At 44.2% G+C, this 27854-nt stretch overlaps 1 protein-coding gene across 1 annotated transcript; it reads right to left on the bottom strand.

The window, feature by feature from the left end:
- Positions 1-1478: 1478 nt before the first annotated feature.
- DCPS (decapping enzyme, scavenger) lies at positions 1479-20628 on the bottom strand. Its single transcript, XM_044278222.1, has 6 exons — positions 20434-20628; positions 19372-19540; positions 12826-12971; positions 12059-12172; positions 3862-3972; positions 1479-2785 (listed from the first exon to the last, which is right to left on the bottom strand). Exons 1-6 carry the CDS (start codon positions 20611-20613, stop codon positions 2519-2521), a joined length of 987 nt encoding a protein of 328 aa, XP_044134157.1. The 5' UTR covers positions 20614-20628; the 3' UTR covers positions 1479-2518.
- Between the last annotated feature and the right edge of the window lie 7226 nt (positions 20629-27854).

Raw genomic sequence — 27854 nt, forward strand, 5'->3', positions numbered from 1 at the left:
ATGCTGACCTTGTACGGGGCAGTGACTTGCAGCAGAATTATACTCTGCAATGTGACGACTCTGCATGCAATGTTATGTTGTGTAGCTTCTCTGTTAAATGGTTGCCTGACACATCGGGGATATGCTCTGGAATCCCGGTTGCAGATTCCACCAAGAAAGGGTGGGTTCACATCACGTTTTTTCCCACCCCTTTTAACGTACAGAAAAAAATATACCTTACTGCGGCATCCATTCACCATAGAGTTCCATTGTTAAAAAAAAATAAAAAAACACTTCGTTTTTTTTTTTACTGGTGTGCTGCATTTTTTTTATCATTTTTTTTGTAACTTAGACGTCAAATAGAGGCATAAAATGGTGTTTTAACAAATCCCAATCACTCACAGCTAGGGATGAGCGAATCTACATCGGATGCTTCATCCAAAGTCGACTCGCATAAAACTTTGTTGTATTAATGTATGGAGTTCCGTACAGTATTAGAATATATTGGCTCCAATAAGCCGACATTACTTTGCAAAGTCTCACGAGGCTTTGTGTAATATCTTCATGAACTAACCATTACTGTAAAAAACTAATACCGAATTCAGTACCACTTAGGACCGAACCAGAGTTCAGTTTCAATATTGTTTTTACATTAATAATTATCACACAAAGTCTCGCAAGTGAACGGATCCGCAATCCTGAAGGAGCGGTTCTGAATAGAGGCACGGAACCTCACGGAAGCACTACGGAGTGCTGCCATGGGGTTTTTCTCAGTGCCTCTGCACCGCAAAAAAAATAGAACCGGTTCTATATTTTTGTGGTGCGGATAGATCACGGACCCATTCAAGTTGAATGGGTCACGATCCGTCCCGGCCACCTAACGGACGTTGCCTGTGCATTGGGGACCCCAAACTGCGGTCCCTAATGCACAGAACGGCCACACAATGGCCGTGTGCATTGTTTGCATGAGGCCTTAGTCATATCTCTTTTCTGGGAAAGCTGTGTGACTTATAACTAGGTAGATCTGCCTTTCAGGGCTTTGAAGTTGTGGTCCCCAATGCATGGAACAGCTGAGCAACGGCCGTGTGCATGAGCCCCAAGGCTTTCAGAGTTGCACCCTTGCTCGAGGGTGTCGTGAGACAAGGGGAGAGAGATAGTCTTGACATCCATCTGTCACAATGTTTTTTTTGTTTTGTTTTTTGCAAAAACCCATTTTATGTGAACAGGTTTAACATTATTATGTTTTTATGGGACAGTGTCACCTACACACTTTCCAGCAGTATTACTGACCCCCCTCCCTGTATGAAAAATCTCTGAACTTATTCACAAACCTGCCGAGCCATGAAAAAAATCCATACAGTAAACAGATGACTGGAGAGGGGGATGCAGCTGCAGTTTCTCACCCTAAGGGTCCATTCACACGTCCATTCATTCTCTATGGGGCTGGAAGAGATGCGGACAACACACAGTGTGCTGTCCACATCCGCATTTCCGGCGCGCGGCCCCCGAAAAAAATAGAACATGTTCTATTCTTGTCCGCGATTGCAGTTCTATGGGGGTGCCGGCCGGGTGTATACACTACGGACGTGTGAATGGACCCTAAACCGTATGAAGGGATGGAGATAACCAGGACACATTTGCTTGGTTCACAGCACATAGGAAAGCGCCGACATTGATTCTGGAAGAGCTTGCTCACTCGGCAGGCGTGGAGAGACAACATGGACATTTACAAAAACCTAAAAGCTGCAGGTTACACCCAGCAATTCTGGCTGCTCCACATCTGCAGCTGGAGGAGGAGAGAGGTTTCTTTTAATCTGAAGAGGCAATTTAGCTATTGGGACATTCCTGTTAAAATTCACCAGTTTATTGTCTTCAATTTACAAAAAAAAATTAAAAAAATAAAAACACATGAGAACTTTAAGGCCTGGGCCACACTGTAACTTTGTATTGAATGACAACTGCAGTCCACAAGATTGTATTCAACTGAATGTATTCATATGGACTGAAGCTGTGATTAAAATCACAGTCTCATCACAAAAAAATAAGAGGTCATCACTTCTAAAGTCTCAGAAGACCCTTTTAATTTGCCTTCAAACAACAATTTTCTTATAATTTGTTGTTGTCCCTCTGTTACACCTCCGAGAAATACATTAATATACTGACAATTGTGCTTTAGCATTCACTTTATAAAAGAGGCGAGTCCCTACAGCACCGACTAAACACTGTCAGGCTATGTAAGGAACACCCAGCTGTCAATTTATTCAACATTTCTAGAAGGAATAACAGAAGAACAGTATACAAGGTGGAATGCTAAGAAAAGATGATCCAAAGCGGTTATATTATGAAGGCGAACTAAAAGAGACATGTCAGAAGAGGTACATGACTGACCAGACAGTGGCTCAGACGTGTGATGTCATCACTGAAACAAAAACTATTAGAAGATTTGAAGGTTTAAAAAATAAAAATGAATTTTTTTTATTTTAAAAAAGTCAACTATAAAAATAAAAAAAATTAAAAAAAAATACATAAAAACACCTTCTCAGCATCTCCCAGCTTCTTTAAACTTTTGCAGCAGTGGTTCGTCTGCCCGCAGGGCGTAGGTCAGGGCACGCTTTGTGTAGTACTGAGTGTCCAACTCTAGATTCTGTATGACGTCACTCAGGAGATGGGCGCGCTCCACAGTGATCCCCGGTGCCTCATGCCCCAGAGCTACAAAATGCACATGTAGGTGGTAATATGAGGGTTGGTAATGAAGATAGATCCGGAGCTGGTTACCCTCGACGTTGTACCGCTTCAATATAGCTGCCTAAAAGATGGACCCCAGACAAGGAAGAGAAGAATGTGCAAGTATATAAATGATGCGTATATGCAGACCGTACTCTAAAGAAACATTCATAGCCCCACAGTGTATGTATTCTTTAAGCACTTTAAAAGGGAATGGGTCATCAGAAAACAATCTATTGTTTATACAGCCAGGTCCATAAATATTGGGACATAGACACAACGCTAAGATTATTGGCCATGGTGATGGACCATGTGATGAGCGCAGGTCCTCAAAGAAGACAAGCCGCTGTAGCGCAGCCTAGTATCGGTAAATGTCAAATCTTGGTATCGAATCGATACAGGTACAAAAGTATCGATTGGGTATCGATAATTTGATACCCACTACGACCCTACCTCTGTGTATAGATAAGACAGGATCCACCATTCACAATAGGCGATTGTCAAATCTATTCTTTCTATGCTTTCACAGAGCATGCCTAGAATACTCTATCATAGAAGTCAATGAGGTGCCCTCATGACCATTGTGTCTATGGCCCTTGTGGCAGACCCCCATAATCCTGTTCAGAAGATAGAATGAAAAAAAATAAAAGAAAAAATCTGTAGTCAGAAAATCAGATTTGCCATCTAGTTTTAACTGGCAAATAACATTTTTGGCGACACTTTTCCTTTAAACACCCAAACTGCTCCGTGGTGATCTACAATGGACTAATTATACGCCTTTGAGGTTTATGTTCACGAAATCTGCGCTTTGAGCAGTCTGGCCGCGCACAAACCTTCCGCTGTGTGAGCAGGATTTAGACTGGACGGTTTTCAGTCTCAAGTAATTCTCCATCATCACTCAGACATGTTAGATAGTTTCCTCTTCCTTAGGTAAACTCAGTGTAATTGATATTACTATTTTGGACTACAAATCACTTGAAGGGGAGCAGTGCTGCAGTACCCAGACACGGCCACTATACGGCGCTGTGCAGTCTGGGTGCCGCAGCTGATTGGAAAGGGTGCATGGTGTCAAGCCCCCACAGATGTAATATTGGTGACCTATCTAAATGAGAGGGCATCTATCAATTAGGTAGACACAACCCCCTTCCCATTTCTCACCTGTCCCTCATGAAGGATATTCTTCAGCAGTGGCAGATGATCCCCATTAAGATCTCGTAAGGACTTGATGCCACGCGGGTGACAGATGGCGATCAGGTACAGATCATCTACCTATTAAACAAGAAAGTCATAAAAAAATAAGCATTTCATAGTAGGGGGCTATAGTTGGCAGGGACAGAAATCTAACCCAGGCCCTGGTATCTGAGGGTCCTTTTGCTACATAAGGGGGGCACCAGTATTATACATGGCAGGTGGTGGGAGTCCCGTTACAGATTTTGCACCAGGGCACAGAAGCTTCAGGTTACTCCTCTGTTTCAGAAAACTGGACTCCTCCAGAAGACACACTTGGGGAATTTAACACTATTTAGGATCAGGGGAGGGGGGAAAGGTTCAGGGAGATACTGCATTACATAGCTGCTTCCCAGATATATCACCTGATTCAACCTAGTGCCAAAATAATAACCCCCCAATGTAATCTCAGCAGAGGCTGGATCTTGGATGCCTCCTCTTTGGCTCATTGCTCGGATGCTGAATGTGATACGACAATTAGTGAATGGATCATCGCGGCCGCCGATAAGGACAAGCTTGGCATTTCCAGAGAACACAAACATCCACTTTGAGGACTAAAACAAGAAAGATATTAAATCTCTCATGCCTGCAGTGAAACGCGAGGACGCTTCAGGACGTCGGCACCAGTCAACTCTCAACAGACCATGACACTTCTCCAATACACTGCTGGAACGTCATCCCTGCTCCTCAGCTTGTCCTGATTGAGATTACCCATGTCTTACTTCTGTTTCTGGGAAAGCTTAGTGACTAGCAGTAAGGTTGCCACTCCCAAAGAGGCTGTCGCCCAGCTTTCCTATTTCAGGAAAGCTGGATGTTACATGGTTGTATTGGCTGCACTAACATGCTGAAACAGACGAGTCAAGATACACACAAGACTCAGTCACCTGATCTGGACTAAACCTTGCATCTTGATGGTTTCCCATTGTCAGCGCTCTCCATCCTCCGTCTCCCATATGACAACTGTGCAGTAACAGGATCCCAGGAATTCAGGGCCTTGATCTTGCCAAACACAGCGTCATTGTACACAGCAGAGGAATCAGAAAGAGCCGGTGACAATCCAACACCAGGATGGAAGGATTCACAGACCGGGGGGAGATAAAGAGCGTATACTTGTTCACTGCTGTACACAAGAGCTCCTGAGGATAAAGGCCTGATTACGGATGCCAGTGGACCTTAAAGAAGACCTGTTTTAATAGCTACATACATTCTCCATGTAATGACAATTCTGGAGCATCTATGTTGTGCCATTTCTTTATTATTCCTGCTAGAAATTATGAATGAATTACTAGCAGTCTGCAGTAAGGGTAATGAGGGGAGGTAACAAGTTGGGGGGCGGGGTGTACCTGCACAGTATGAAAATGGCAACACTGATTCATTCTGTGCAGGTACACCCCCCCCCCCCCCCCCAAACTAGTTACCTCCCCTCTGTACCCTTACTGCAGACTGCTAATAATTCATTTATAACCTCTAGTAGAAATAATAGAGGAATGGTACAACATAGAGCCATAAGAATAGATGCTCCAGAATTGTTAGTACATGGGGAATGCATGAGACTATTAAAAGAGGCATGTCAGGAGTAGTGAAAGGTCCTCTTTAAAAGGTGTGTTCCCGGATTACTATGTAGGTTTTTAACAGATAAGGATACTTTCACACCTGCAGCAGAGTGATATGGCAAGCAGTTCTGTTGCTGGAACTGCCTAAGAGATCCGGCAAAACGTATGTCAATTGATTGCATTTGTAAGACTGAAAAATGCCTGATCAGTCTCAAAAATGCATTGAAATGACAGATCCGTCTTTCCGGTGTCATCCGGCAAAACGGATCCGGCATTTATTTTTCTTCACCTTTACTTTGGTCTGCGCATGAGCAAGCCGGAAGGACGGATCTGGCATTCCGGCATTTTTAATGCCGGATCCGTTACCAATACATTCCTATGGAAAAAAAAAATGCTGAATCCGGCATTCATGCAAGTCTTCAGTTTTTTGTGCCGGAGATAAAACTGTAGCATGCTGCAGTTTTATCTTTTGCCTGATCAGTCAAAAAGACTGAACTGACGACATCCTGAACGGATTACTCTCCATTCAGAATGCATGGGGATAAAACTGATCAGTTATGCCCCTAGGATGGAACTCTATACCGGAAAACAAAAACGTAAGTGTGAAAGTACCCTAAGCTTATCTCCCCCATGTTTTTTTTTCCCAATTTGGACTCCCCTGACCCGTCTTCACTGTGGTTTGTTTCCATCCTGTATGTAGAACTTCCTGTTGCTGTGTCCAACCAAACCCATGATGCACTTCATATTCCTCTGTCACAGCATCAGCACTGCCCCCAACAACACCCAGCTAGTTTATAGCTCCTCCCACCAGCTAGTTACATAGACACTCCCCTAACACCCAGCTAGTTTATAGCTCCTCCCACCAGCTAGTTACATAGACACTCCCCTAACAACACCCAGCTAGTTTATAGCTCCTCCCACCAGCTAGTTACATAGACACTCCCCTATCACTGCCCCGCCCATAGACATAACATCACAGGAAATAGGAAAGGGCTGCACTGACACGGTTATGTGACCAGAGACCAAAACAGGAGATAAGAGCAATAAAAAGGTAAAATAATGACATTACAAAATTACTGCTACCATCATAAACAATATTAAAGAATGTTGATGTAAACTGGAAAACCCCTTTAAAGGAGTTACTCCAAGAAGAATATTATGCATTTAGAAGGGATTCTGTCAGTGGTATTAACCCCTTAAAACTGCTGAAGGCATTATATAGGTGACAGGGAGACCTGATTTTCAGAGCAGAGGGCCATTGGTCACGCATGCTCGGTCACTCTGCCCACAGCTTTTTGCTCTGCTTGTCGGGAAAGGAGCAGAGCTTCAGCAGTAGCATACTGTAATGTCAGCTGCCAGAGGTGAACGGAGACAGATTCTGTCCTAGAAGCCTGGATTAGCAGCAGCTTTAAGGTCTCACAGAAGCAAATGATAAAATGGGTAGTGTTGAAATCCTGAGTTTAACCCTAAGGCCTCTTTCACACGAACGATATGGATTGGCTCCAGATGCGTTCAGTGAAACTCGCACCATTTTGCAAGTAAGTTCAGTCAGTTTTGTCTGCGATTGCGTTCAGTTTTTTTCAACGCGGGTGCAATGCGTTTTGATGCATTTTTCACGCACGTGATAAACTGAAGGTTTCCAAACTACATCTCTTAGCAACCATCAGTGAAATATGCATCGCACCCGCACTTGCTTCCGGTTGCAATGTGTTTTTCACTGAAGTCCCATTCACTTCTATGGGGCCAGGGCTGCGTGAAAAACGCAGAATATAGAACATGCTGCGATTTTCATGCAACGGAGAACTGATGTGTGAAAAAAACGCTCATGTACAGAGACCCATTGAAATTAATGGGTCAGGATTCAGTGTGGGTGCTATGCGTTCACTTCACACATCGCACCTTGGCGGTAAACTCATGTGAAAGGGGCCTAAGGGCGTGTCCACACAAACTGATTTGCTGTATATTACAGTACCAAAGTGAACGAGATCCGTCGAAATCTCATCCAGGCACTGCATACATTTTATATCCAGAAATTGACCCGCTGTGCAGATTTTTCAATCCAAAGCATGACAGATTTTCCCCCAAAACTTCAGCATCATTGCAATTCAGATGCATCATTTTATACATTGAATACACATGATTTGACGCACATTTGCCGATTTGATGTAAAAAAAAAAATATATATATAATAAAAAAAATGCTGTAAATCAGTTAGGGTGGACATACCCTAGGCCTCATTCACAGTCAGTATTTTGCATCAGTATTTGCAAGTCGAAACCAGAAGTGGACACGAAAAAGTCTAATGGACATAACGGTCTTAGATAGTCTCCAAAATACTGACCAAATGACTGAGGCCTTACACTTTATTTTTGCATGGCCATGCAGTATTAAAGCGATATACTTAGTGGAGGTCCTGTGGATTTGATGGGCGCTTCTCCTTTTCACCAGACGCGTTTCGGGGCGTCTACACCCCTTCCTCAGTGGTCCACTGAGGAAGGGGTGTAGATGCCCCGAATCCCGTCTGGCGAAAAGGAGAAGCGCCCATCAAATCCACAGGACCTCCACTAAGTATATCGCTTTAATACTGCATGGCCATGCAAAAATAAATCAAGCTAAGTCACCGGTACATCTGAACCTGCCTAAAGAAACATACGCCGCTGATAAGGTACAACTCCGCGTAATCTTGCGATACTGTGACGCTGCTAGTCCGAGGTGTGCGACGCAAGACGCCGAGTGCTTTCCTGCACCGCTCGCCCCTCGTGTGACAAGACCGCGAACGTCCCAGCAGGAGGCAGGTAGGAACCTGGAAATTACTTCAGCTAACACTGTAACATCTAGTGACAAATAGTCACCACTATATGCGGACATAAGATCACTACAACGTGTCCCAGACAACTGACTTTTGGTGGCTATGGTAGCTGAATAGAGACTACAACTGTTAACCCTAGATGGGTTGTATACACTCATTACCATCTACCATTTACGATAGTCACTGGTGAAAGTGACCTGCTGAACAAATATATAGAGCGCTGCTCTCTTGCTTTTTGAATATCATCCGGCGGATTGAGACATTTGTACACAAAGTGTGACTCATTGATAAGAGTTGGTTATCTCAGGGAGCAAGTTGCTCCGAATTGCTCAAAGTGATATTTATAGCAATACAAACGACTCTCGTTATCCATTGTGGGGATAGAGTGTGCAAATATCACTCCTCAACCAGTGAATCTAGTCCTTGGCATTAAGTGAATGTTTTGTATCTTATATTTCATTAGTTTCGTGTGATATACTATTTTATTTTCAATATTTTATTCTATGTGTAAACTTCCCATTAAATATTTCCATTATGGTACAAATGTTGTGAGTGCTCACTCACTATTCTTTTTTACATTACGCCACTTTGGGGTAGGGCACCCCGTTTTGTGAGCTAGTAGCACCCCGCATAGTCATTAGGTGTGAGCCAACCCCTTGCATTACATTTATAATAATTCATAATTGATAATCTGTAAATAATTTTATATTATATCAGTTTTTGGCACCCGCTGACACCAGAAATAACACAGTGGATGCAGTCGGAAGCAGAAAGCCTGTCTAGTGGCCGTAGAGGTCTGTGTAGTTTGCAGTGCGTGAGCAATGGCTGATCAAAGTGTCGGCCCCCAATGATCTGATATTGATGGGCTATCCCGAGGATAGATCACCAGTATCAAGAAACTGAAGAACCCCTTTAAAGTGGGTGTACGATTTATTTATATTGATGACATGTACTTGGGATAGATCATCAATATCAGATTGCTGGGGTGCGACTCCCAGCACCCCCACAATCAGCTGTTTGAAGAGAAGGTCACGCTCGTATGAGCGCTGCCTTCCCATTGTTGTTTACCTGCTCGCCGTCGCAACGGTCAGCACGTGTAATTACATCCTACTCACTTATATTTTGGGCAGCTCCTTTGTATTCACTTGATTGGGAAGCAGCTATCCCATAGAAGTAAATAGGACGGTGTAGTTGTAAGTACACTGCTGCAGGCGGTGAGCAGGTAAACAAGAAGTGAACACAGTGCTCGTACCAGTATGGCCTTCTCTTCAAACAGCTGATCGCCAGAGGTGCTGGGAGTCTGACCCCGCCAATCTGATATTGATGACCTATCCTGAAGCTAGGTCATTAAAATAAAGCGGTTATACCCTTTAAGAACCTTTCACACAGGTCAATGGGGTACATTTACTGTAGAGTCTGTGCATGTTTTTAGGGTAAATGTGCCCCAATGACTGGCAATGAATGCTCCTTTGTAGTTTGACTGAATTCCATAGGAAGTCAATTAACCCATCAGTATGTTTCTGGAGTAAGGGCCCTTTAATAGGGGCCAAGGATCAGGACAATTATCATGAACATTCATTCCCGACATTGCCCCGGTGTAAAAGGGATGTCGATCACCTGTTGCTCGCATTTTTCATGTGCAGGAGGATTCTGCAGATAAATAATGAATCACAGGGTGCAGTGGACTGAGCATGCCCCAACTGGGGACTGGAATTAATCTATACTTGTGGCAATATGCCTTTAAGAGATTCATGACCATGTAACTGCAGACACATCCGCCCAACATGGAAGTTCCTCAAGAGAAGCATTACAATTCATGCCACAAGCAGAATACTTACTGTACAGGACTGACCCTAACCCCCCCCCCAACTTTGCACAATAACCCAATGTCACCTGGGCAAACAGATGACTCCTTTCCTTTCTGTGTGCACCGGAAACCGATGAGCGTTCACTGCAAACCAGAATCTGTGTACTAGGTCGGAGCTCCACAGCGACTTACAAGCAATAAATCGCACGTGCACATGAAAATGCATTGTGGCATTTTATGTACTAAACTCCTATAGGATCGCATGACATAACATTTAAAACATTTAGGATAATCACATAAAACCAACTGAGGATCCACTCCCTACTTAAAGGGGTTGTCCTCTTTATTTATAGTGATGACTTATCCTCAGGAAAGGTCATTAATATCAGATTGGCAAGGGTCCGACTGACCAGCTGTTTGAAGATAAAGCACAGCTCATACAAGCGCTGCCTTCTCTTCTCTGTTTACCTGCTCGCCATCCGCAGCAGCGAGCACTGTAATGCTCTGTAATAACGATGGCGTTCCTATTCACTTCTAAGGGACGACGCCATCCTATTCATTTGAATAAGGACGCCATAGTTGTAATTACACTGCTCACCTCTGCATTTGCAACAGCGAGCAGGTAAACAGAGAAGAGAAGGCAGCGCTCATATGAACGCTGCCCTCTCTTCAAACAGCTGATCGGCGGGGTGTCGGGAATTGTCCCCACCAATCGGATATTGATGACCTAGCCGTAGCATATCGCAGGCGAGTTTGCCCCTATAATCTTGCATGAAATCCCACTGCAATACATTACGTGCGATATGTATTCGCAGAGCCCTCTTACCATATACAGTGCAGGTTCTATGAGAAAATAACCTCTCATTGTAAATATAACAGCAGTTCGAGGGACAGAATTAACTATTTGTTACTCATACCACTGACCGATGAACTATTTAAAGGCAAACTCCACCCAAACACAGATAACAGGACACATACCCAACTCCACTTGCAATTCAGGGTGGAGTTAAAGGGTGATACACTAGGACAGTGATGGCGAACCTATGGCACGGGTGCCAGAGGCGGCACTCAGAGCCCTCTCTGTGGGCACCCGCGCCTTGGAAAAAGTCTATGGCGTACCAATATGCTTTAGACTTTTCCTGCCATTCATCAGCACAGGACGCACTATGAACAGCACAGGCAGCGCACTAAATGTAGGTTATTAAGCTATTATAGCTAAATGATAAAGTACATGGAAGATATACTATATTGGTATTCAGGTTAAATTGCCGTGTTGGCACTTTGCGATAAATAAGTGGGTATTTGGTTGCAGTTTGGGCACTCGGTCTTTAAAAGGTTCACCATCACTGCACTAGGATTTGTCACCAATGTCAAATAGGTGTGGGATTCACCTCTGGGAACCCCACCTATCTTCAGAACTGGGCCCCTAAAATGAAGGAGTACACCATGCATGCGCTCCATTCACTTCTATGGGACTTCCTAAAACAGCAGAGCGAGCGTGCTTGACTATTTTCAGAAGCCCCATAAAAGTGAATGGACAGCACATGCATGGCCACCTCTCCACTCAACGCTATGGGACTGCAGTGATTGGAGGGAGGGTGGGACACACACCCGAGGCATATTCTAGCGATATGCCACTAATATCTGAGATGGGAATATCCCTTTCACCAAAATCATATTATCATTCAGTGTCTACACTAATAGAGGTGGGGCTGTGACAACTTCTATGTTATTCAAGGGAAAAGTATAGGTGGAGTTAGCCTCCAAATATAAATGTTTAAAGGGTTCATGCTTTTTGGACCAATCCTTTCCATATGGCCTTACAGAAGCAGAAGATAGAGATAATAGTGGGGTGGGGGAACCTGACTCTAAATCCTAGCCAACGAAGCCCCAACCAGCTGCACTTCATGTACAAAATACTTACTGTTCTTTCAAATGAAACCCCAGGGACCCACACACCTGTTTCTGATTCCATTTGAAGTCGGGTAGAAGGATGAAGCCAACCGCTGGATCTGGATTCTCATAGACAATTCGGTCCTCCTCCGCTTTCTTCTCCAGGATATTGTAGACCCACTGTCAGAATAGATAAAAGGCACCAGGCAAGTCATGCACTTTTCTAAAATAGAACATGTTCTAATTGGAATACATTGTATCATTTTCAGCACCGCCGCAAGGATGCAGACAGCACGCGGCAATAAATGGGTCCGTGTGCGAAAAATGGGGATCAGTTGCAGACCAAAACTATGGTCACGTGAATACACTCTCTACACTGTGATCTCTAGCTGAAGGCTAGTGATGGCCATAACCTGCAGCATTATTTTTCACCAACAGTATACCTTTAGGCCATGAACACCAATGCAACAGTGCGCTCCATGCATTCAAAAGGTATTCATCATGGTGCTCCTTGCTATAGTCTACAAGAATAGCTCTGTAACAAAGCAGTTTCCAAAATGGCTGCCGATCTGTAGTAAACATTTTATGCAGCCACTAGGTTCATGTAAAAAACAAATGATAACTGAGTGACAACTAAGGCCGTCTTCACAGCTCTCACAGGGGTTGTCAGTCAGCTTTCCCAGTACTGCCATGCCTAGATATACAGCAATAGGAGAGGCATGGATGCATCACTTGCAAGGTGTAAGCTGTAATACGGTCCATGTTGGTTATCACCCAGCTTTCCCAGAAAGAGATCCAACTATTTTGTGGGGATTTTGTTTGACAGCACCTACCTGGATGCTGAAGCTCTGGGACTCGATGAAGGGGAGAGTGATGTTCTTATAATCCTCCCCGGTTTCCTGAATAAGGTAAAGCTCCTGACGCAAATATTTCTTGACATGTTTTTCAGTTGCAGGTCGGATGATTGTGGTTTTCACTTCTGGATAATGGGGGAAGAAGAGCAGAAATATATTAATATTTTACACAACTCATGTACTGCGCCCTCATCACAGACAATGTTGATACAGATGATACCCACACAACATGAACGCAGCTACAGTGCCACATTCTATTCTAGGCGGACACCATAGCTGCGTGCTACTAGATGGCACAAGTGACCCTCAAAATCCCCAAAATGATTCTGCTGTCTATGTCAGAGACGTGTAGTTCCAAATGTTAAAAACAATATATGTTGTATATATCTGGAGATCAGTTTTTAATGTAGCACAGTGATGCAATATCGCCACCTGGTGTTTAATGGAATGTACTGCAATACCTTCACATTTGTGCTATTATTCCCATTTCTCGGTCCCACTACTGACCTATGAGTACATTTGAGTTACAATTTGTGCAGTTTTCTGTCTATTAATTATAAATCTGTTGGGCACTTGCTTGCCTTGCTGCCTCCTAGTTAATCCTGGCCTCTTAAAAAAATAAAAATAAAGTGAAAAAAGTTGCAGACTATTACACAAATAAGATGGCATTGGTCACCATAATTTGCAGCTTTTCACTGCCACAAACGGCTTAATTCCCCCCAATGTATTTCAAATTCTCATAAATGTTTATGTTTCTGCCTGCAGTCAGCAAATAAGCACTAGTTCACCTTCAGATCCTGGAAACCCGTGTAGACCTAATACTTTCCACAACTGAAATTTTGCTACAGTTGCATCCAGGGGCCAGAACCGCGCTGCCATGCATTACACCCTGATATACAGTTGCAAGAAAAAGTATGTGAACCCTTTTGAATGATATGGATTTCTGCACAAATTGGTCATAAAATGTGATCTGATCTTCATCTAAGTCACAACAATAGACAATCACAGTCTGCTTAAACTATTAACACAAAGAATTAAATGTTTTTATTGAACACCCCATGTAAACATTCACAGTGCAGGTGGAAAAAGTATGTGACCCCTTGGATTTAATAACTGGTTGAACCTCCTTTGGCAGCAATAACTTCAACCAAACGTTTCCTGTAGTTGCAGATCAGACGTGCACAACGGTCAGGAGTAATTCTTGACCATTCCTCTTTACAGAACTGTTTCGGTTCAGAAATATTCTTGGGATGTCTGGTGTGAATCGCTTTCTTGAGGTCATGCCTCAGCATCTCAATCGGGTTGAGGTCAAGTCTCTGACTGGGCCACTCCAGAAGGTGTATTTTCTTCTGTTTAAGCCATTCTGTTGTTGATTTACTTCTATGCTTTGGGTTGTTGTCCTGTTGCAACACCCACCTTCTGTTGAGCTTCAGCTGGTGGCAGGGTGGATTTGATTTAAATCACTAGTCAGTAAGGCTTGATTTAAATTATAGTTTTTTACATAAAGATACCTTTTGGACATTTTTTCTGTTGTACTTAGGAAGGAGAAAAATAATCATTACCTTAATAATAATTTAAATAGGATTTATTCAACTGAAACAATAACATTACAGCATGTTATTTGCTTAAACATCCATGTTTGTTAACTAATATTGTTTATATTCTATTCACTGAACTTTAAACTTAGCACTGAAGGGGTTGATTCTGTATTTATAGGTTTGTAGAAGTTAGGATTAAGATCTTTTTCTCAACTCTTTTCATGTTATAAATTCAGTTTTGAGAACTCCAAAATTAAACCAAGCATCTGTGATAATATCTTGTAGGCAGAGAAACTACCCAGTAATCTTACAAAAACCTCTGGAAGAGCATGAGATTGTGAATGGATTAATGGAATTTAACAAAAAATTAAACATATACAGCCTTATCCTACATAATTAAAAAAGTAATTTCATAATGAAATAACCTTTGGATGGTAATATATTTTCCTCAAAAAGCATTTTATATTAAAAAATCCAATTGAAATAAAAAAATCTGATTTAAAAAAAAAAAAGGTCAGAATAATGGAGTGAAAAAGTCCCAAAAAAAAGTCCCAAACGCTAAAACTGCACACAAATTTGCAACTTTTTTCTGCTCTGCACTATGCTCGCCAGTTTTCTGAAAGTGGGCGTGTTTTCTTATGCAAATTAATCTCTAGACAGATTTACTATTGGGACTATTTAAAAAGTCGCAATTTCCCTCCAGTGAGGACCATGCTTATCTTATGAGGCTTTTTAATAGAACATGCGACTTTTTCATAAAAACGTGCGACTTTTGTAAAGCTGCTTACTGACGGATAAACTGCTACCGTCAAACCACATTTATTACAGTCTTAAAGGGCCGATCATAAATCTGACTTGGCTAAAACTGACTTTAGCCATATGTGAAAGTGGAGTGAGCTGTCAGAGTCATGATAAATCTGGCCCATAGTGTTGTGTATTTCTTCCAAACAACACAACTTTGGCTTCATCTGTCCACAGAATATTTTGCCAGTACTGCTGTGGAACATCCAGGTGCTCTTGTGCAAACTGTATACGTGCAGAAATGTTGTTTTTTTGGACAGCAGTGGCTTCCTCTGTGGTATCCTCCCATGAAATCCATTCTTGTTTAGTGTTTTACGTATCGTAGATTCACTAACAGGGATGTTAGCATATGCCAGAGACTTTTGTAAGTCTTTAGCTGACACTCTAGGATTCTTCTTCACCTCATTGAGCAGTCTGCGCTGTGCTCTTGCAGTCATCTTTACAGGACAGCCACTCCTAGGGAGAGTAGCAGCAGTGCTGAACTTTCTCCATTTATAGACGATTTGTCTTACCATGGACTGATAAACAGCAAGGCTTTTGGAGATACTTTATAACCCTTTCCAGCTTTATGCAAGTCAACAATTCTTAATCATAGGTCTTCTGAGAGCTCTTTTGTGCGAGGCATCATTCACATCAGGCAATGCTTCTTGTGAAAACCCAGAACTGGTGTGTGTTTTTTATAGGGCAGGGCAGCTGTAACCAACACCTCCAATCTCATCTCAGTGATTGGACTCCAGTTGGCTGACACCTCACTCCAATTAGCTCTTGGAGAGGTCATTAGTTTAGGGGTTCACATACTTTTTCCAACTGCACTATGAATGTTTACATGGTGTGTTCAATAAAAACATGGTAACATTTAATTCTTTGTGTGTTATTAGTTTAAGCAGACTGTGATTGTCTATTGTTGTGACTTAGATGAAGATCAGATCACATTTTATGACCAATTTGTGCAGAAATCCATATCATTCCAAAGGGTTCATATAAATATATATATATATATATATATATATAAATATATATATATATATATATATATATATATATATATATATATATATATATATAATTTTTTTTTTTTTTTTTTTTTTTCTTCCCCGGGGGGAGGAAAGAGGGCTACTGTGCATTGTTAAGGTAGGTTAACACAGGTTTTTTGGAGGATGTTTTGATGCAGATTTCACTGCAAAGCCAGGAGGTAGATCCAGCAGGAAGGAGAAGTATAAATCCTTTATATTTCCTGCAAGAAAATCTACCTCAAAACCGCCTCCAAATAAACTCAGTGTGAACCTACCCTTTAAGGCAGGCATCCTCAAACTGCGGCCCTCCAGCTGTTGTAAAACTACAACTCCTACAATGCCCTGCTGTGCGGGCATGCTGGGAGTTGTAGTTTTGCAACAGCTGGAGGGCCACAGTTTGAGAATGCTTGCTCTAAGAGGTTGTTTACCCTTGAAGTGCATTTTTTCAGACCCCCTTTCCCCCCCATCATGGTGAGCATACTCACCTTGCGTACGGGACCTAGTGATGCGACATCATCATCACCAGCCATTGGCTACGGCGTTCCCGTCACCCGTGTCAAACAGGTGGTTGACGCTAGGAGACCCGGGCCCAAGGTGGAAGTGATGGAGCCGGCTCCCAGCAGCAGGGACCAAGAAATTATGCTGACCACAGTGGGTCGGGCCATGCTGGGTGGGTCTGAAAAATGCACACCAAGGGTGAACAACCCCTTTAGGGTCCATTCACACGTCCATAGAAAGGGTCCAGATCCGATCCGCAACGTTGCGGAACGGATCCGAACCCATTCATTTTCAATGGCCACAGTGTGCTGGCCGCATCTGCATTTCCAGTGCGCGGCTCCCGAAAAAAATAGAACATGTCCTATTCTTATATCTGCCAGCATTGATGAAAACACAGATGCCGGCAGATTAACCCCCTGTATGCCACGTTCACGCTGACCACAGCATACAGGGGGTTTGCGGCAGCTTGTACATCCCCATTGGGTCCCCATGCTGCGGTGACAGGGACCCGATGATTGCTATGGCAGCCCCGATGCCATGAACAGGCATCGGGACTGCCAGCTACAGAAGCCCAAGAGATCCAGCCCCAGGGCTGGGTCTCCTAGGCAACTGTTAGTGTCTTACAGTGTAAGACAGTGTAATACACAAATGTATTGTGCTGTATTGAAACAGGGATCAGACCCTGAAATGTTGAAGTCCCATAGTGGGACCAAAAAAAAAAAAGTTTAAAAGAAAGTTGACATTAGGCATCGCCGCGTCCGTATCGACCGGATCTATAAAAATATCACATGACCAAACCTCTCAGATGAACACCGTCCCAATAAATTCAATAAAAACTGCTAAACATTTTTTTGGTCACCTTACATCACTAAAAGTACAACACCAAGCGATCAGAGAGGCGTATGCCCCCTAAAATAGTACCAAACAGTCACCTCATCCCACATCCTTATGTGCCTCTCCTAAAAAATAAGAAGGGAAGGTAACACTGTCTCTTGGGAACGGTGAAAATGGGAAGACATCTTTGGCAAAAAAGAAGGATCAGGAGAAATCACCACCCGATCCTCCAAGATTACCAAGTAGGGAGGGTCAACGGAGAGCAGCAATCTCACTCACCCTCCTAGATATCAGAAGTGAACGTCTTACGACTGGCCAAGAATGTTAACCACATCCTCAGAGAGACCTCTTTTCATTAAAATCTCCCTTTTAACCACCAGGCAGTCAGGTGCAGATTCTTAACCTCTGGGTAAAATATAGGACCCCGAGTCCTGAGTCCTGGGTCCTGGGTCCTGATTCAGTGCGGGTGCAATGCGTTAAACTCACGCATTGCACCCGCGCGGAAAACTCGTCCGTGTGAAAGGGGCCTAACAACTTTGAAACAGTGGCTTCCCTGTGGACTCGTCCTTCGAGGACTCATTTGATGACACCCATTCTCCTTCTTCCACACCAGAGAGTACATCACTGTCACTGGAGGGGGAATCTTTAGCTGCAGAAGTACTGGGGCGGCTTTTAATCAAACCGCTAAAAAAACCTCTCTCACTTCTTCACGGATCATCTGTTTAATGCTGCCCATCAGGGACGGAGCCTCCTCCTCCATTAACTTGCTTATACACACTTGGCATAGGGGTTTTGCACAGGCAGAAGGTAGCTTCTTTTTACACACCGCACATCCCCTTTCTTTTGCTCTGGAGGTCTTCCTGGAAGACTCCTTAGACACCCAAGCACAAAACATGACCCCATGAGCATATACTATAAAAACATTCCGGGGTGCAACCCCTCTTACCCCACAGTGGTACCGGTGTATCATTGGTGGTTTCAGTGCGCCGAGCCTGCTCCATGTTCATAAAGCCAAACCACCCAGAATGGAGGAACTGCCAACCTCTCCCACTCGGCATGGCAGTGAGCTGGATGGGCTTTTCTCCTCGGCGTGCGCATGCCAGCCTCCCCCCCCCCCCCCCCTTCCTTCCGGTCTGCAGCCTCGGCTTCCTCCCACCGCCGCAACCCAGAATGAAAGGATTCTAGAACTCAGGCCGGCGGCCGAACATGCAAACACAGCTGCAGAGGTTCGCAGAAGCTCAGGAAGGCCGAACTCCCCCCCCCCCCCCCCCCCCCCCGGCTCCGGGAAGGAGAACGGAAAGGGGTAGAAGAGAGAAGAAAGCCCAGTCTTCTGCAGTGGCTCCTTATGCCGCACAGGGTAACCCTCCTCTCACTATTACATAGCCAGGGCCCCCTCAGCTCCATGTTAACTCCCAGCGGATCCGATTGCCACCTCTCCCTCAGGACAGGAAACAGAACTGGAGAAAGAGGGGATGGTCCCTCTTTTAGTAGGTGGTTCTGATTCTGGTTTCCTGTCCTGAGGAGGTGGAGGCAGTCTCTCCAGGGGTGCTGTCATAGACGAAAGAGAAAAAAATTAAAATAAAGATTTTGACGAGTTACTTGAATACAGGAATGGTTTGCAGGGACGTGCAGTTCTCGTCTCTCCACATCCGTGCCTTGTGGCTGTACCTTTCCAATCACAGGACAGAGCTTTGTCCTGCTGTGTTTAGCTCAGAGACTAAATGGCACTCACTGTACCAAATCCTCAGGATCGCATTTGCACAGGTGTAAACAAGGTCCACATTCACTGACAGCAAGCAGACATCTTACAACGGTCAGGATCCCAGGTATATTGTGCTCACCATTCAGCTCAGGTGGCGGATTCAGATGGTAAACGCTGTAGATGTCGTTCTTTAACTGAAGCTTCAGCTCAGGATTATTGCCGAGGAGGCGAGAGACTGTATCTGCCTGAAAGGGCGCCCTCTCCAGGATGACCACTGCATCTTCAGCAATCTGCCCCTCACCGCTCACCTGGTGACAAAACAGCACAGGTAAGGAGGAGCTCCGCAGCAAAACCTGACAGTATAAATGAATGGGCCAGGTCCACTTCTGGCCTACCATTGTCTTGTACCATGTATGTACAGCGCCAGGGAATGAATGGCACTTTACAATACTACCTGCCTAAAATGGTAGATAACAGAAAACAATAGCTTGTATTTAGGGTTGCCACCTGGCCGAGATCTCACTGGCCAAGCTGGTTATTTAGTGGCCCTGTCGGTGCCGTTAATTATTTTCTACCGACAATATAAATTGTCGGTATTTTCCTACAAGGGCCATTACTAATGAGCACTTTCATTGTGTTAAGGAAAAAAATTGAGGAGGCGAGTGCTTTTTTTTTTTTTTTTTTTCAGAAGCATCTAAGGGTGCGCTAATGGGGGCATTACACTTATTGAGGAACATTACCATTATTAATTCTGGGGCACACTAATGGGGGCATTATTGATTCTGGGGGACATTACTATTACTGGGGGACACTAATGGGGGCAGTAGGCAGCATTAATTATGGGGGGTGTTAATGGGGCATTATTAATTCTAGGCAGCACTAATGGGGCCATTATTAATTATGGGTGGCACTAATAGGAGCATTACTATTACTGGGGGAGCACTATTAATACTGGTTGCCACAGCAGAGTGCAGGGGTAGTGCTCCCCTCAGCAGAACCCACCTAACACCTTAACTCACTAATATATATATATATATATATATATATATATATATAATCACGTCCATTATAAAGTCGTTACAATGTATCACCTTATGCAGCTCAAATACCCTGCACCCCTTATGTGAGAATGGTACAGCCCAGCCCTCCCTCTACAGCAGTGGTACGGCCCCCTCTGTCCCTGTTCCCTTCCACCCGGTACCTGTCCGTGCAGAAAGATCGTTTTGTCCCTCGCAGATTCTCTCAGAACGCTCTGGAGCTGGAACCCGGAGAGTGGGTGTTCTGTTCCGAGTGAGGGCTCAGTATCCCCGGCCCCGCCATTCTCAACTTCATCTTCCCGCTTCCGCTTCTCTCCTGGTTGAGCCATTGTGGTGTGGAACATGCGCAGTACTGCAGGGTCACAGCGCCATCTGCTGCGCGGTATTATAAGTGCATGTCTAGTAAAATACACTGAGGGCAGGGAGAGCAGTCATCTTCCCTCGCCGGCGGAGCTTGTCCATCTCAGTCAGTCCTGATGAACACTTGTGTAACGGAAAATGAAATATTTCAGTGAAGTTTTATTATATAAATGTCCAAAGAAAAACTAGCATTTTTTAAAATGGAATGATGCTTTAATGTATTATGGACGTAAAAAGTGACTGAATTCTGGAGACTTCCCATGGAGGGGGTCATACGGCCACCTGTTGATAAAGGAGTTCTCAGAGTTTCTTTTACATTTTTTACAGTCTTAAAATAATAAAGCAAGTTATATTTACTGGTTCAAACACCTCCATTCTGATCTTTATGATGCACCCCTATACCACACGTGGCTGTTGCGGTCAATCATGGCTTTCATGGTATACATATACAGCATGAGACCACCAAGGCCAGTGATTGGCTGCAGCGGTCACATGCGGTATACAGACATGCCAAGAACAGGACGCCATGGCTGGAGCAGCAGCTGTGAAAACATGTCAGAGTTAGGGCTCATGCACACGGCCGTTGGCAAAACATTGATACCAGCTGTGTACATTGCGTATTTTGCAGAACGGAATGTCCGGCCCCTAATAGAACAGTCTGAGAATGCAGCCTATCAATCCACTAGAGGGAGACTATGACATCACCAAGAATGTAGCCCATCCATTCACTGGAGTGCAGTAGTGACCTCAGTGAGAATGTAGCCCATCCATTCACTAGAGTGCAGTAGTGACATCACTGAGAATGTAGCCTATCCATTCACTAGAGTGCAGTAGTGACCTCAGTGAGAATGTAGCCCATCCATTCACTAGAGTGCAGTAGTGACATCACTGAGAATGTAGCCTATCCATTCACTAGAGTGCAGTAGTGACCTCAGTGAGAATGTAGCCTATCCATTCACTAGAGTGCAGTAGTGACATCACTGAGAATGTAGCCTATCCATTCACTAGAGTGCAGTAGTGACCTCAGTGAGAATGTAGCCTATCCATTCACTAGAGTGCAGTAGTGACATCACTGAGAATGTAGCCTATCCATTCACTAGAGTGCAGTAGTGACCTCAGTGAGAATGTAGCCTATCCATTCACTAGAGAACAGCACTGACATCACTGAGGATGCAGCCTATCCATTCATTAGAGAGAGGCTATGACGTTACTAAGAATACATCCATTAACCAGAGACTAGCACTGATATTTACTAAGAATTCAGCCTATCCATTCACTAGAGTGCAGTGCTGACATCAGTGAGAATATAGTCTATCCATTCAATAGAAAGCAGCGGTGACATCACTGAGAATGCCGCTTATCCATTCACTGGAAAGCACAGGTGACATCACAGAGAATGCAGCCTATCCATTCACTAGAGAGAGTCTATGACATCACTGAGAATGCAGCCTATCCATTCACTGGAGAGCAGTGGTGACATACAGTGGGATGCGAAAGTTTGGGCAACCTTGTTAATCGTCAGGATTTTCCTGTATAAATCGTTGGTTGTTACGATAAAAAATGTCAGTTAAATAAATCATATAGGAGACACACACAGTGATATTTGAGAAGTGAAATGAAGTTTATTGGATGTACAGAAAGTGTGCTATAATTGTTTAAACAAAATGAGGCAGGTGCATAAATTTGGGCACTGTTGTCATTTTATTGATTCCAAAACCTTTAGAACTAATTATTGGAACTCAAATGTGTTTGGTAAGCTCAGTGACCCCTGACCTACATACACAGGTGAATCCAATTATGAGAAAGAGTATTTAAGGGGGTCAATTGTAAGTTTCCCTCCTCTTTTAATTTTCTCTGAAGAGTAGCAACATGGGGGTCTCAAAACAACCCTCAAATGACCTGAAGACAAAGATTGTTCACCATCATGGTTTAGGGGAAGGATACAGAAAGCTGTCTCAGAGATTTCCGCTGTCTGTTTCCACAGTTAGGAACATATTGAGGAAATGGAAGACCACAGGCTCAGTTCAAGTTAAGGCTCGAAGTGGCGCACCAAGAAAAATCTCGGATAGACAGAAGCGACAAATGGTGAGAACAGTCAGAGTCAACCCACAGACCAGCACCAAAGACCTACAACATCATCTTGCTGCAGATGGAGTCACTGTGCATCGTTCAACCATTCGGCGCACTTTACACAAGGAGATGCTGTATGCGAGAGAGTGATGCAGAGGAAGCCTTTTCTCCGCCCACAGCACAAAAAGTGCCGCTTGAGGTGGGCTAAAGCACAATTGGACAAGCCAGCTTCATTTTGGAATAAGGTGCTGTGGACTGATGAAACTAAAATTTAGTTATTTGGCCATAACAAGGGGCGTTATGCATGGAGGAAAAAGAACACAGCATTCCAAGAAAAACACCTGCTACCTACAGTAAAATATGGTGGTGGTTCCATCATGCTGTGGGGCTGTGTGGCCAGTGCAGGGACTGGGAATCTTGTCAAAGTGGAGGGACACATGGATTCCACTCAGTATCAGCAGATTCTGGAGACCAATGTCCAGGAATCAGGGACAAAGCTGAAGCTGCGCCGGGGCTGGATCTTTCAACAAGACAACGACCCTAAACATTGCTCAAAATCCACTAAGGCAGGGGTGTCAAACTCAAATTCATCGGGGGCCGCATCAGCAGTTTGGTCACCCTCAAAGGGCCGGTTGTATCGGACTTATGGGGGATCTGTGGGTGACACTTATGGGGGATCTGTGGGTGGCTCTTATGGGGGATCTGTGTATGACAGTTATGGGGGGGATCTGTGGATGACACATATATAGCATCTTACGTTATGTGTCATCCACAGATCCCCTCCATAAGTGGCCCTGTAGTGAATGACCTTCAATACACGGGCTAGGGGCCGGCATCTGCTCTTATAATGACAGCGGGGCCCGTGCAGTGACTATTCTACTACACGGGCCCCGTTCACTGTATAATCGTATCTCTAATAGTTAATGGTTACCGTATGTATATAATTGCATAAGGAGCGCTGTGTATTACCGGTACTTACAACTACAAGCGCTCGCCGAGAGGAGGGAGGAGGCAGGCCGGGAGGACAGGCGCTGGCAGCGTGAGTCATACGTCATGCGCCCACGCCGCCTGCTTCATTCATAAAGTGGGAGGCGCAGGCGCGTGACGTATGACTCACACTGCCAGCGCCCATCCTCCCAGCCTGCCTCCTCCCTCCTCTCAGCGAGCGCTTGTAGTTGTAAGTACCGGTAATACACAGCTCTCCTTATGCAATTTATTATCACTTCCTGCAGGGGCCGCCTGCAGGAAGTGATAATAAAAGGTGAAGGCCGGCGGCGGCTACGCGGGCCACATGACGAGGTCTGGCGGGCCGGATTCGACCCACGGGCCTTGTGTTTGACACCCGTGCACTAAGGCATTTATGCAGAGGAACAAGTACAACGTTCTGGAATGGCCATCTCAGTCCCCAGACCTGAATATAATTGAAAATCTGTGGTGTGACTTAAAGAGAGCTGTCCATGCTCGGAAGCCATCAAACCTGAATGAACTAAAGATGTTTTGTAAAGCGGAATGGTCCAAAATACCTTCACCCAGAATCCAGACTCTCATTGGAACCTACAGGAAGCATTTAGACGCTGTAATTTCTGCAAAAGGAGGATCTACTAAATATTGATTTCATTTCTTTTTTGTGGTGCCCAAATTTATGCACCTGCCTAATTTTGTTTAAACAATTATAGCACACTTTCTGTAAAGCCAATAAACTTCATTTCACTTCTCAAATATCACTGTGTGTGTCTCCTATATGATATATTTAACTGACATTTTTTATCGTAACAACCAACGATTTATACAGGAAAATCATGACGATTAACAAGGTTGCCCAAACTTTCGCATCCCACTGTAACTGAGAATGCAGCCCATCCATTCACTAGATAGAGGTGGTGACATCACAGAGAATACAGTCCATCCATTCACTACATAGAGGTGGTGACATCACTGAGAATGCAGTCCATCCATTCACTAGATAGAGATGGTGACATCACTGAGAATGCAGCTTTTCCATTCACTAGATAGAGGAGTGACATCACAGAGAATGCAGTCCATCCATTCACTACATAGAGGTGGTGACATCACTGAGAATGCAGTCCATCCATTCTCTAGATAGAGGTGGTGACATCACATAGAATGCAGTCCATCCATTCACTAGATAGAGGTGGTGACATCACATAGAATGCAGTCCATCCATCACTAGATAGAGGTGGTGACATCACAGAGAATGCAGTCCATCCATTCTCTAGACAGAGGTGGTGACATCACATAGAATGCAGTCCATCCATTCACTAGATAGAGGTGGTGACATCACATAGAATGCAGTCCATCCATTCACTAGATAGAGGTGGTGACATCACAGAGAATGCAGTCCATCCATTCACTAGATATAGGTGGTGATATCACAGAGAATGCAGCCTTTCCATTCACTAGATAGAGGTGGTGACATCACAGAGAATGCAGTCCATCCATTCACTAGATAGAGATGGTGACATCACATAGAATGCAGTCCATCCATTCACTAGATAGAGGTGGTGACATCACATAGAATGCAGTCCATCCATTCACTAGATAGAGATGGTGACATCACATAGAATGCAGTCAATCCATTCACTAGATAGAGGTGGTGACATCACTGAGAATGCAGCCTTTCCATTCACTAGATAGAGGTGGTGACATCACAGAGAATGCAGTCCATCCATTCACTAGATAGAGGTGGTGACATCACATAGAATGCAGCCCATCCATTCACTAGATAGAGATGGTGACATCACATAGAATGCAGTCCATCTATTCACTAGATAGGGGTGGTGACATCACAGAGAATGCAGTCCATCCATTCACTAGAGAGAGGTGGTGACATCACATAGAATGCAGTCCATCTATTCACTAGATAGGGGTGGTGACATCACAGAGAATGCAGCCCATTCATTCACTAGACAGAGATGGTGACATCACAGAGAATGCAGCCCATCCATTCACTAGATAGAGATGGTGACATCACATAGAATGCAGTCCATCCATTCACTAGACAGAGGCTGGGTCATCAATTGAAACTCCTGGAAAAAAATGTGCACGTCCATGTGTGTTTTGCGGATACAAAAACTCGGATAATTTTGCATCTGTAAAGGTCCAAGTTCAGGACATTTTTGTTGTTCACCATCAGTACGCTGTCCGTTGGAGGTGTGAATAAGCCCTAATAATGTAGACTCCTGCTGTCAGATTGGGCAACACATCAAGTCTCCATACATAACATGTGTAACAACCATATTAGCTCTTGTTGTAGCAGAATACCTTATTTGGTTGCATATAAACCCAAAAAGCATGAATAAAAACATGTATAAACTCACCTATAAGAAAAATAGATACTGTATATACAACACATGTAATGAGAAACTAATGGTACATTCTTAAAAGTTCCACACGTAATAACCTAATATCTGCAGTACCCCAGACTTGGAGTTATCTGCAAATGTTTTATTGTGTATTATTTTATGTTTGGGCCGTGTATTCCAGCAATGGTTGACAGGAACAGGACTAACCAACCTGTTCCTCCCCTCTTGGTAGGGGTGTACTGGTCTGGTCTGATTTCCTTTCAGGGGGGAGAAAGAGTTCCAGTAAGGCTAGTTTTACACTAGCGGCAGGGGACTCTGACAGGCTGTTCCGGCAGGTGAATGTGTGCCCCCAGACTGCCGCTCCGTCCCCATTGACTATAATGGGGGCAGCAAACATGCCGAGAGGCGGCCGGACTAAAAGTACTGCATGCAGTATTTTTAGTCCGGCTGCCTCTCGGCGTGCACTGCCATACTGCCGCCGGAACTCCGTCCCCGCCCCCCATTATAATCAATGGCGACGGAGCGGCAGTCTGGGGGCACACGTGAACTAGCGACAAGACGGATCCGACAGGCTGTTCACCCACTGGAACAACCTGCCGGAGTCCCCTGCCACTAGTGTGAAAGTACCCTTAGACAGCAAAGAGAAAGGAAGCACATGCCAGAGTTCCTACTCCAAAGGACCGTACCCAATTCTCCTGTTAGACCCTTACTCCCGTAAGCTTGCAAGAGTCAAGATACAGCTGTCCCAAAAGCTACAGTAGATACAGTCAGGAGAGTGACCAGCAAGATTCAGCTTTACAGACCCTGCTGCTGCTGAGGGAAAACAGGTCAGACACCCATCACCTGGAATAACCACCAGGCCATACTAACTTCAAGCCTGTATCACACAGTGGACACCTATATCCACAAGAGGGTGCAAGTGCCATTAAATTGCAATCCAACCAACCACCATCCCTCCTCATCTGGTGCCGAAAACTGCACTTTGTACCTACTACTGCTGGAAGTTGTATTTTGCACTAAGTAAAGAGATACTTCTATACATTTACTTTTGTCCAGTTTCTTCAAAATACCCTTTAACTGCATTGATTCCCTGAGAGCAACAGCCTGAGGACGTGCACCCTGACCTCATCAGGGCCACTATCACTCCCATCCTCCGCACTTGCTTCTCAGGGGCTCGCTGCATATAAAGAGTTAATAAAGCAGGACTATCACTTGAAAAACGCTTCATGTGAATAGGTACCAATATTTGCATTTTAAAATATTCTCTAATAGCCGGGTATTTTCTGTGAACACAAAAAAATGCTTCCTATGGTTAAATACTGATGAATACCATTTATCACAATTTAACTTAGTGTTAGGGGTCTAATACACACAGTAGCTTGTTATCCCAGGAGCTAATGAAGGAACTTGGGTTCACATGAAATGCATGTATTGCATTTATGCCATGAGTAAGATTGCAGATGTGACTGAAACGCGTAGGCGAGAGTGGACTGGGAACTTAAAGTGGCCATGGGAAAAAAAAACCTAAAAAAGTGGCCCCATGTTGAAGGTGAGTCCAAACTGACAGAAGGCAGGGACAATATAAGTGGGCAGGGCCTGCAATACCGTAGTGCAGCACAAAATACCACCCCAACAGAAGCAAATACACAGTGCAGCACAAAATACTGCCACCCCTGCCGCAGCATTCAATTCTATCACCGTCCTGAGGATGGCAATACGGTTAAACACAGGATCACTCTGTTCTTCGCCAGCCAGATGCATAAGTATCAGATGCTCCTAGCATTAATTAATGCTGAGAGCATTAGATGACTATGTACCGTAAGGAGGGCTTG

The sequence above is a fragment of the Bufo gargarizans genome, chromosome 2 (genome assembly GCF_014858855.1).
Source record: "Bufo gargarizans isolate SCDJY-AF-19 chromosome 2, ASM1485885v1, whole genome shotgun sequence".
In the NCBI taxonomy this organism is placed as follows: Eukaryota; Metazoa; Chordata; class Amphibia; order Anura; family Bufonidae; genus Bufo; species Bufo gargarizans.